Raw genomic sequence first — 12,049 nt, 5'->3', positions numbered from 1 at the left:
GGGGGGGGGGGGGGGGGGGGGGGAACCACCCAGCCCCCGGCAGGCCTCTCCTCCCAGGGCTAGGAAGTAGAAATCCCTTAAACAGCTTTGGTTTTGTTTGCCATACCCAGCCTCCTACAGAAATAGCAGCAAGTGAACAAGTTAAAGTGGCCTTCCCAAGAGGAGGGAAGGCAGCTTCCTGGTCTCACAAGGGTGGTGTGGGAACCGCGTGGAACCCAGTTCTGTACCCCAGCCACACTGCTAAGTAGCTCAGGGCCTCGGACAGACAACCCAACCTCTGAAACTCAACATCTCCTCCTCTACAGGTGACCACGCTGCTGAGAGAAGAACGAGATGGTGGCAAACGACACTGATGCAAAACAACGGAGGCTCAGGACACCTGGGGGGCTCAGTTGGTTAAGTGTCAGACTTCAGCTTAGGTCAGGATCTCGTAGTTGGTGAGGTCCAGCTCTGTGCTGACGGTTCAGAGCCTGGAGCCTGCGTCAGATTCTGTGTCTCCCTCTCTCTCTGCCCCTCCCCCACTCGTGCTGTGTCTCTCCCTCTCTCAAAAATGAATAAACATTACAAAAAAGTTAAAAACAAACAAACAATGGAAGCTCAGGAGGATCTGGTGCCCCCATGTGCTCATTCTTACCGCAAGCTGCCCGAAGACAGGGCAGGTCACCATCCAGCACAGTGTGCAAACATCAAGCTGAGCATAAGGGGAGAAAGGAGCTGGAAGGGTTACAGGCTCCAGGCAAAAACGAGGCTGTGGTTTCATGTGAACTAGGATGACCCTGACGGAGAAAACCAGTGAGTGGTTTGGAAGATTCCAGTTCCAGTCTCCAGAGACAAAATGCCAACGAACCCGCCCCCTGGCTCTCTGGCCCCCAAAGGAAGTGATAATACAAAGGGAGCGGGGGGCGGGGGGGGGGGGACAGGCATTGGGGGGTTCTGTGCCGGAGCAGCTGTGAAACTGTCCCTGGTCATCTGGCAGAACCCAAAACTGCTAAAACTGGAGGAACCGCAAAGCCTAGGGCAGTTTTCCGACCTGCCCCCCACAGCCTCCAGAGGTGACTGGAGACCCAGGGGCGGGACGCAGAGGCAGCTGAGACGCCAAGCTCTGGGCTCCAGCCTCATATCACCCAGGACCGGGTCATGTTTTCTGTCTCACACACAGCGTTTGTACATAAGATTCCTTTGAGTGAAAGGCTCTGCAATTTAGCGTATGTCTGAAAACTACTGCCCTGGTCCAACTGTGTCATTTCAGACGGGAAAGTGAGGCTCTGAGAGGGAGTTTCTACGGATAAAAGAAAAGCCTGTTTTCTCAGGTTGAATGCTTCTAAACCAGCATCCAATGCTCCCCACCCCTCTCCCGTGGCTCCCGCCCCCCACAGTATGAGGATGCTGGCAGTAGGATATTACCTCCCTCCCATCCCGTTTCCCTCGTTGCAAGGCTCTCTTGTCTCTTTCAAGACTAAATGGCTGCTTGGGAACAATTTAAAGATAAACATTCCAAGTCAAATTTCTTTATTTCAGCTAAACAGCATCAGGGTTCTAGTAATCAGGAAACAGCCCAAACAAAGGCTATTCCGCACACGACAGGCCGTCAGCATGCTTCCTGGAATATTAATTACCACAAAGGGGGTTCAGTAACCTCCACAGGCCCGGCCAGCACCCTCCATCCACTCCATTAGTAGACCACTCCCTGTAAACAGAATGGGGGCACCAGCTTTATAGGTGGGAAACCGAGGCTCAGAGAATGTAAGCGACCTTCCTGGGTCACCCTGCACGTCTGTGCCAAGAATAGAACATAGGTCTTCGATTGTAGTCCTTCTGCGTGGCAAAGGAAAAAGAACTCAGAAAGGTCAAGTAGCAGGCTAGAACACAGGGAAAAAAGCAGCTAGAATATAGCTGCAAAACACTCACAAATACAAAGGGCTGTGTCAGAATGCAGTCACCGCGTCCAGCAGGAGGGGGCCAGGAGGGGGCGCGTCAGCCTGCACCCCAGCCTCTCACTGGCACCCACCTCCCTTCTGCTTCTGTAGGGAGAGCGGGGGTCAGAGCCCCAAAGCTCTCAAATACCGCTAAAAGGAGTCAGCAAGACATGATGTTTGAAGAAAGAACCCTCAAAAGTTGGCAAGAGACACCAAGTGCAGGACACAAACAGGAGGAACAGTAGGAGAGGACTGCTCAGGAATCCTCTGAATGCAGGCTGTCGGCACGACACCCCCAAGGCGGAGGGAACCCCCTACTCCCCGCCTGGCACAGCCCTTACACTCTGTGCCTCCCCTGAGGGTCTCCAGCTGCCCCGTCCAACACTGTCAGCACCAGCCCTGTGTGGCTACTGAGCTCCCAGAAAGTGGCTAGCCTGAACGGAAAGGTGCCGCAGAGGTAAAAGAATAGCTTCTTCATATGCTGAAAGGATAGTATTTTGGATTTGTTAGGTTAAATAAGAATTAACATTAAATCACCTATTTCTTTCTACCTTTTTAATGTAGCACGTAGACAATTTTAAATTATAAATGTGGCTCACATTACAGTTATATTAGATAGGGCTAGTCTAACCCACAGGCCAAATCTAGCCACAGGCTTTTTTTTTTTTTAAGGCCCCTAAACCACGAATGGCTTTCACATTTCTAAATGATTATATAAGTACCTTCGTAAACTCCTCAATTTTGCCTATTGGCCTAAAGCTTTTACTATCTGGCCCTTTAAGAAAAGAGTTGTTCATGGGGCCCCTGGGTGGCTCAGTCCACCAGGCATCAGACTTCAGCTCAGGTCATGATCTTGTGGTTCGTGAATTAGAGCCCCACGTCGGGCTCTGTGCTGATGGTTTGGAGCCTGGAGCCTGCTTCGGAATTCTGTGTTGTCCTCTCTCTCAAAAATGAGTGAAAGAAAGAAAGGAAGGAAGGAAGGGAGGGAGGGAGGAAGGAAGGAAGAAAGAAAAAGAAGAAAGAAAAGAAAAGAAAAGAAAAGAAAAGAAAAGAAAAGAAAAGAAAAGAAAAGAAAAGAAAAAAGAAAAGAAAAGAAAAGAAAGAAAGACAGAAAGACAGAAAGACAGAAAGACAGAAAGACAGAAAGACAGAAAGACAGAAAGACAGAAAGACAGAAAGATGTTGTTCAATCCACTGGTCTAGACTCTAAACACAATCAGATACTCCAGTGACACAAGGAGCAGAGGGCAGGTTTGGAATATGCATGTGTGTGTGTCATTCTTACACGCTCATTTTTTAAAATGGAGGTAAAAGTCACATAACATAAAATTAACCATTTCAAAGTGACCAAGTCAGTGACATTTAGTACATTCACAACGTTATGCAAATAGCCTCTCCACCTAATTCCAAAACATTTCATCACCCCCCACAAAGAGAACCCCAAACCCATCAGCAGGCACTCCTCTTCCCCCAGAAGCCCAACGACCACTAATGTGCCTTCCCTTTCCATGGCTTCACCTATTCTGGACATTTCATATAATGGAACCATACAGTACATAATCTCTGTGCCTGGTTCTTTCACATAACACATCTTCGGGAGTCAGTCAGATCATAGCATGGTCAGTACTTTGTCCCTTTTTTATAACTGAATAGCCCATGACCTGGATATAGCAAAATTTGTTTATCCATTCACCCACAGATGGATATCTGGGTTGCTCCTACCTTTGGTTATTATGAATGGTGCTACGGCAAACGTATGCATGAATGTATCTGCTTGAACACTTGTTCCCGAGTATTTTGGATATACTTAGGAGTAGAATTACTGGGTCATATGGTAATTCTTCTGAGAAAATGCCAAATTATTTTCCACAATGGTTGCACCACTTTCCATTCCCATGAGCAATGCATGAGGATTCTAATTTCTCCACATCCATACCAACACTTAGCACCTTCCCTTTTTTAATACAGCCATCCTAGTGGGTATGAATACCTCACTGTGGTTTTGATTTGCATTTCCATAATAACTAATGACACTCACCACCTTTTCCTGTGCCTGTGGGCCATTTGTAAGGTCTGGGATTTTTGACATACCCCCTGCCAAGCACTCTACCAATGTGCACATAAGTTATAAATCTTCCTAAGAGGATGAGCATGAAAGCTCCCCAGGGCTTAGGAGAAAAATGTTAAGTGATACAGAGAAGTTCCATGCCCTAGAACTTCTAAGAATGTCACAAGAATAAAGGGAAAGTCAACTTCATGCTTTACAGAGACCAAGTCCTGGCGTGCCCACATGTGTCTAGGACCCCCCACCCCATGGTGCCGGCAGTCCTGGCAGTGAAGCGCAGCACAGTGAGGGGCTCAATGAGACCAAGAGGTCTGACGGGAGATGCAGGAGGACTGGAAGAGCCCTGGCGGAGATCAAGACCAACCTCCTCATTCTCCAGATGGGAAACTCGGGGGAGGCCTGAGGAGAGAAAACAGCCCAGCCAGGGTCCCACAACAAAACAGCAGGCCATCAGCATTAGAGTAGAGGATACTAGCAGTAGAGGGAACTAGAACTTAAGTTCAGATGCAGGACTCCTTCCACAAAAGGCATGACTCAAGTCATACAAGTCAGCAGGAGAATGATACATCACGTCAGGTCAGTAGCCACCACCAACCCCTGAAACCCACACTAAGGCTGGGAAGGGGACCCAGAAGCCAAGAACCCTGGGCTCCAGACCTACTGCTCCCACTAACCACCAACCCCTGTGATTCACCCCCCTTCCCCACCTGCTTCCCCTTGTTTCACTCTATGTGGCCTCCTAAGTGACTGACTGCACTCACTCCCTTGACTTCAGAATTCCCACTGAGCCCACGCCACTCATCTAACCACCTACTTGCCTGAGTGGCTGATTCCACCTAAGAACCAAACTGGACCTCCATCCCCATCAGGTCGAATTTACTGTCTTAGTTTTGTTTCCTCCCTACCCCACAAACCTACTCCCAGTCTATTATCATCAATCTTTGTTAAAGGCACGGTTAACCACCCAGGTCTCCTCAATCCCCACCTCCAATCAACCTCCAATATCCCGCCCCTAGTGTCTGAGGACTCCTTCCGTCCTAGCCAACATGCACCTGGAGAAGACCTTTACTGCATTTTACCTGGATGATTCAAGACAATCTTTTAGAGCTTCTGCTTTAGGTCAAAATTATTTTCCTAAATATAATCTGATGGATTGGAAAGTTAAGCATAAAAATAACTACAGGGGAAATACAAGTATAGAAGACTGACTACTTTAGAATCTTGAAAACAAGACCCTCATAAGCATGAGATTAAAACTACAAAAAAGCAAACATGGATTTTTAACTGCATTCATATTTAAAACTATCCTATGAAAAAAGAGAAATGACCACACACAGAATTAAAACTGACACTGGGAGAAAATACATGCACTATATGACAGGTTCAGATTAATATCTAGAGAAGGGGTCGGCAAGCTATAGTTTATAGGCCAAATTCTGCCAGCTACCTGTCTTTGTAACTTCGTAAATAGTTTAAAAAACGTGTTTTTAACATTTATTTATTTTTGAGAGAGACAGAGCGGGAGCAGGGGACTGCAGAGAGAGAGGAAGATACAGAATCCGAAGCAGGCTCCAGGCTCCGAGCTATCACCCCAGAGCCTGACACAGGGCTCGAACTCATGAACCGCGAGATCATGAACTGAACCGAAGTCAGCTGCTCAACCGACTGTGCCACCCAGGCACCCCTATATCTTTGTAAATACAGTTTTATTAGAAACTCAGCTAGGGGCTCAGAGCCCGGAGCTTTGGATTCTGTGTCTCCCTCTCTCCCTGACCCTCCCCTGCTCATGATCTCTCTCTCTCAAAATTAAACATTAAAAAAAAAAAAAAACAGCTATACCCATTAGTTTATGTACTGTCTAAAGTGGCTCTGCACTGTAACTTTTGCACTACCATGACAAAGTTGTGTAGTCACTACAAAGATCATATGGCCCACACTGCTAAAATATTAACTATCTTGCCTTCCAGAGAGGGAGTCCATGGACCCCTGACCTAGAGTATATATAGAGAGCTCCTAGAAACCAGTTTGGGGGAGGGAGGGGAAGGTGGGGAAATTAACCGAACAGAAAAACATATGAATGGGCAGTGGAGAAAAGAAACAAAACATTTGTAATAGATATTATAAAAAGAGGCTTAGCCTCACGGGTAATTAGGGAAATTATTAAAGAATTAAATCATCTGATAACATCCAATCCTGGCAATGGTATGACACAGCCTTTTTTGGAAGGCAATTTAGTGATATCTGTAAAATAAAAAAAATTAAAAAAAATTCAGTGTGCTTGATGTCAACCCAGCCATTCTATTTTTAGCTCTCTGCCCCCAGAGAAATACTTGCATTTGTGCACGCACACACACCCAAAAGCATTTAGAAAACTGTGTGCTGAAGCATTCACTGTGTACCAAACCCAGAAGTAACCTTGCTGTCCATCAATAAGAGGGCGGTTAAACTCTGGCCACATCCCTGAGGGCACAATATGCAAAATAATTTTGGTGTATTTATATGTCACACCACGAAAAGAACTGTAAGACACATCACTAAGCAGAAAATATGTTCCTGAACAAATACATATATAGTTTAAATACATGTATCATTTAGGTTAAATAAGGTTTTATCTGTGTATTCAAGTCCATATGCGTGTAGGGAAACACACGGGACTGAAGGATAAATGCCTTCAAGAGGGGGTGGCCACAGGATCACTGATCTATCTTCCAGCCTTGAAGGTCTAAAATAAGCGCAGGGCAGGGAGGGGCAGCAGGAAGCAGGGCCTTGGGGGAGACTGATGGGAACCAATTGGCTGAGGTTTTCTAATGGAGCCAAGAGGATGAGAGTAAGGCTGGGGGAGGCCGGATGCAGAGAGCAGCAGCTAGCGCTGTTGGCAACAGCCCTGAGTCTCCCTCCTTCTCTTTTCAAGAGCAGTTTCTTCCTGAAAGATCCCAGGAGGTGGAAGGCTGGCCTAATCTCTCCCAGCACAAATAACCCCACTCATTATTTCAGAAACTACCATTCCAGTTGTGCCCTGGAGGACTCAGGCCTGTTTTAAAATCCACAATTCAACTGTGAAGACAGTCGAAGAGTACAGTACTCTAAATGTACAACACTCTCGCTTCATCCAAATAATCAACAGAATTTTTAAAAAAAAGAATTTAACAGATTCAACTCAAATATGCAGATCCTACTCTAGTTTATCTAAGCTTAAGAAGCAGAAAGCAGCCCTCAAGAGGTGTAAACATCCAATCTACCAATTTTGGCAGCTGTCTGTAATAACCAGAAAACTCTCAGAACAACCCTTGCCAAACCCATAAGCTTCCTAAATCCAGGTGTACTGCTCGGTAGGTGATTTTTGGTTTTGTTTTGGGTTTTTTTTTTTTAACTGTAGGAGTTTAATAAGATACCATTCCTTGCTTTCCACACGGTGAGAGAGGTAAGCCAGGGATCCGTACTCCCAAATTATAGAAGAGGAAATGAAACTATACAGAGACAAAAGAACTTATTCAAGGTCACACACTTTCACTTCGCTGAAAGTGACAGCGAAGAGAGAAGAAAGGTCTTCTGACTCCTGGTCCAAGTCCGTCATCACCACATCAACTGCTTCCCCCCACCCCAGAAAAGGCACCCAGCTGAGAAGAGGGAGTCTCCCTAAAAAGCCCACCCCAGAACAGCTTCCCAGGAAGCGGCGTTCTACTCTTCGCAAACCGACCTGGCCCTTCTGTCCTAAAAATCTAGGACTCTGCAGCCATGAGTGTTTGGTTAAGGTTTTGGTTTTAGATGAAAGGAGTCTTGTCTGGCTGTTGGGATTCTACTCTCAGAGGAAAGACACCATGTCTCAGGCCATAACCCGGGCCCTGCCACCCCACTATGGTCTGCCATGTAAACAAGTCAAACCCTGCGAGTACTTAAGTAGCATTAAAAACAGCCAGGCCGCTCACTTCAAAGCAATGTTTTCCATCTAAGGGGTTCTTCTGCAAAAGGAGTGGCTACCACTAGGTCACACCGGACTGGAATGTGAAGGGAGGTCCCCCGGCCGGCCTCACCGGCCTCATTCGGGGGATTAGAGAAAGCTCTGAAGAGGACTGAGACTGGGGGAGAGGCAAGGGGTGGCCACAGACCCAGCCCAAGGGGATGCAGACAAGGCTCGGTCAGGAAATCCAAGGCCTCTGCTTGGCCCACAGCCCTCCAAGTGCTCCAAAGATTCCCGGGGGTCCTGAGGATTCTCTGGTACACTGGGAGCCCGGAGAGCATCCTGGGCAGGGGTTCCCTAAGGCCAGTGGGGGCTGCAGCCCAACTTCTGGGGGAGCTGTTACGACACAAATTCCTTCATCTCCTAGATCATTCCAGGAATTGGGCCCCAAGACTCTGTATTTTTAGGTTGTGACTCTGATGCAGGTGTTGGAGCTGCTAACTAGTCCACAGCCCTCGTATGGCAGACAAGGCCATGAGAAGTGAACACTTTCCCAAAGGCACGCAGGTCTCTTCATCCCTTGCCAGATGAGAGAGAGCTGGGAGAAAAGAGTGGGGAGAAGAGCCCCCGGCTCTCGCATCAACAAAAAGCCCACCAGTTCAAGTTCAAGCACGAGACCCTCCTCCCCACACTTGAGGACCATTCACCTCTCTCCCATCACTGACAGTGGCAGTGTTTCAGAAAACGGAGGCGCTGGGTTTGACAGAACGGAAGCCCACAGTCCACCCTGACCGCCCTGCTCCCCTGGCCACTCTGGGGGGACAAGTCGAAGTCGAGTCCTAAAACAGACTCTATGGGGGGTACTGCGAAGCAGCAAGCAATCCCCAAGCGCTTTGTTCCTCCTAAGAAAAACCAGGCATTTTTGAGTCACCCAAAAAGCATGAATCACACGGCAGGGCTATGGGAACGGGAAAGGATGTTATTTTTCGGCATACTTGAGGATTTTCCCTTTGTCCCGGCTCTATCAATACACTTCCCGCTGCCCCCCTTCCCCCCTCCCCCTTCTCCATCCTCACCGCCCTCCCCAGGACTCACGTACATTCTCTCTGCTCCGTTTTTATTTTCCCTAGGATCCTTCAGAGGCACCCCCACCCCCGCCCGCCTCGGGAACCAGGCAACGACCGCTCTCCTTTCCTGAACAGGAGGGGGGTCTCACCGGCGTCAGAACTGGGGTGAGGCGGCCAGCTCCCCCTGCGAGGCACTCTCGCCCGCCTCGGCCGACTGCCTGCAACACCTAGCGGGGAGACTGCGCGCCCGGAAACTTCCAGCCCGAGGGCGCCGTCGGGGGGCCGCCCAGCGCGGGGCCCGGGTCTCGGCTTCGCGGTCGACCCCTGGACCCCCACCCTCTCACCTGCGTCAGGTCCTCGTCATTGAGCAGATGCGACTCGCGGGGCTTAAAGCAGTTCTGACACTTGCTCTTGTTGAAGATGTTGGCCTGGAATTTCCTGCACGGGTTCTCCTTGGCCGCCGACATGGTCGGCGCGGCGGCGGCACAGGCCCGGCGGCCCGGCCCGGCGCGCGCTCCGCGGCGGACGGCGGACGGCGGCGGGCTGGCGGCGGCACCATGCACGGCGGGCTCGGGGCGGACTCAAGCCGGGCTCAGCGCGGGCGCCGAGGCATGCCCCCGCCGGCCAGCCGCCTCACAGCCGGGCCGCGGACGCAGGCCCGGCCGCGGCCGGAGCGCGCGCCCCCGGCGGTCAAGGCGGCCTCACGGGCCCCGGGATGTGAACCGGGCCTCTCCTCGCACGACGGCGCCGCGCTGCACGGCGCGCCGGGGCACCTCGGCGCCGAGCCGCGCGCCCGGGCCCTCACAGAGCGCGCGGTCCCCGCCGCCCGCCCGCACAGCCGCCGCCCGGCCGCCGCGGGCCCATGGACGCGGCCTCCCGGGCCCGCTGCCTCCCCGCGCTCCGGCCCGCCTCCCAGGCGCCGGGTAGTTGCCGGTCCCCGGGGTCGGTCCCCGCCGCCACCGCTGCCCTCGGCGCCCAGCGGCCGCAGCAAATGGTAGCGGAGCGCCTCGCGCACTCCCGGGGCGGGGCAGGCGGGTGGGCGCGCGGGCGGGCGGGCGGGGGAGGAGGGAGAGATAGGGGCAGCGCGCGGGGCGGGGCCACGCCCTCCACGCGATCGGCAGCGCTGCCGGCCAATGGGAGGAGCGCGCTCCAGCTAACAAAGAAAACCCTTGGCCAATAGGAATCGGAGGCGGGGACAAAGGTTAGCCGGGCGCAAGGTAACTTGTGTAGGCGAAGGAAGGTGGGGGTGCCGGGATGGGACGTTCAGGTTTGGTGGACTGGCGCCGGAGCTGGCTGGGTCCTGACAGCTGCAAGGGCTGGGGCGGGGGCTCGCGGGGGAAGGGGCGGAGCCGACCTCCCGGATCGTTCTGCAAACCTCTCACTTCCAACCTCGCCTCTCCGCGCCCTTTCTGGACACCCGAGCCCGGCTCTGAGCGGATTAATTAAACACCTACTGTGTGCCGGTTCCCTCCCACCCCCACCCCCCCGCGCCGTAGTTCGCATTATCCATAGGGGCTACTGTTGCAGAGTGCTTGCTGCGCGCTAGCTCATTAAAGTTTCGCAGCCTCTCCATCATCATCCCCATTTTACGTATGAGGAAGCTGAGGCTCAGGCAAGTTAAGAAATAGAAGGTAGAGTTTCAAGGGATGACTAAGAGTAGATGTCAGCCTTGAAGAGCTGTCAGTTCTATTATGGGAGATTAGTGAAGGCTGACTCTATGCCAGGTACTGAGCTAGGCATTCTTTCCCCCATTATGTGTTTGAGGAAATTAAGTCTCAGACGCCTGAAGTAATTTGTGCAGGGTCGTTCTGCCAGGGGGCCAAATTGTCACTCCAGTCCTTCACTGTCCAGTCTCGTGACCAAAAGACCGCCTGGAGAAGACTAAAGGAGGCATAGGCAGATGCCCCAGGAGCCCAGAGAGGGGGACGTGGGCTCTTTGGGGGAATTAGGGGTGGCTTCAAGGAGGAGGGGAAATTTAAGCAGATGGTGAGAGGCTGAGAGCGGCTGGAGGTGGAGGTTAGAGGAAGAAGGAGCAGGACAGATGAGGCTAAAGGGATTCATGAGGCCAGATCACCCAAGGCCTTGGGCCTTGGATTCCAAGCTCGGCAGTGCAAATGTCATCCTGCTGGCAGCCAGAAGTGGACCACGAGAGTTTTTAAACAGTGGGGTGAGCTAACTCAGCCCTCACAGAGGAGGTGACATTGAAGCCTGTGTTAACAGCAGCGACAGCAGCTGTTGCTTAGGGAATGAGAAGGAGTCAGGAGAAGTAGCAAATGCTTCCAGAGCTGTGTACTTTTCCACTGATCATCTGGTGAAGATCCCAGGGAGGTAGATTTCAGCTTAGTGTGAGAAAAGGCTTTCCTCCAAAGCAATCTGAAGAAAGGTGGATCAAAGTCCTGTGGCAGCCGAAGGGGGAAACCCAGCACCAACCCTCTCGACTCTGTAGCCTTGGGCAAGTCCCTTCACCTGCCTGCTGCCTCAGTTACCTCATCCACAAAATTGGCATGATTATATGGTTGTTATGAGCATTACATGATATAATGCTTGTGAAATATTTTGCATGATGTGGCCAGACGTTAATTGGTGAATCTAGGCGAAGAGTGTTTATTGTACTATCCTTATAACTTTTCTGTTGGTTTAAATTTTTGCAAAATAAAGTGTGTGCATAGGGGAGAAGACAGACCATTCTTGCCTGCATAGAACACTCAGAAACTGATACCGACGACGGCCTCTGGGGAGGGGTGCTGGGTGGTTGAAAGGTGACCTACTTTTAATTTTCACTGTAAGCCTTTTTGTTCCCCCTTGGATTTGGTAATGTGCGCATGTACGCTTTGTTTTAAAATAATTTTTTAAAGTCCTATCCGTACCTCAAGGCCAACTCAAAGGCCACTTACCTCAAGAAAATGCTTGGCATGCTCTGCTCAAGTCAGTGGACATATCCAGCACCTGCCTTGATCAGGAAGGGTCCACGGCTGGGGGTACAAAGAAACCTTTCATTCGGGCCTGCCTGGGAGGAGCTCGCCCTTGAGCAAATGGAGACAAATAGAAACAGGAAGACAAATCAATCCAGGGTGCTATGGGGGGTCCAGACAAGGGCATTCAG

The 12,049-nt window shown here is 50.9% G+C and overlaps 1 protein-coding gene across 1 annotated transcript in view; it reads right to left on the bottom strand.

Moving 5' to 3' along the window:
- The window catches only part of LOC120228725 (myosin phosphatase Rho interacting protein), a 152,185-nt gene extending 142,754 nt beyond the window's left edge, over positions 1-9,431 (bottom strand). Inside the window, 1 exon segment of the mRNA XM_039227278.1 lies at positions 9,291-9,431. Within this exon segment, the coding sequence (XP_039083209.1) occupies positions 9,291-9,413 (123 nt within the window). The 5' untranslated portion in view covers positions 9,414-9,431.
- Positions 9,432-12,049: the final 2,618 nt, after the last annotated feature.

This window comes from Hyaena hyaena, unplaced genomic scaffold, assembly GCF_003009895.1.
Source record: "Hyaena hyaena isolate Hyena2069 unplaced genomic scaffold, ASM300989v1 scaffold_27, whole genome shotgun sequence".
Taxonomy (NCBI): domain Eukaryota; kingdom Metazoa; phylum Chordata; class Mammalia; order Carnivora; family Hyaenidae; genus Hyaena; species Hyaena hyaena.
The sequence above is the reverse complement of the archived record's forward strand: the minus strand, read 5'-3'. Positions and strand labels throughout refer to the sequence as shown.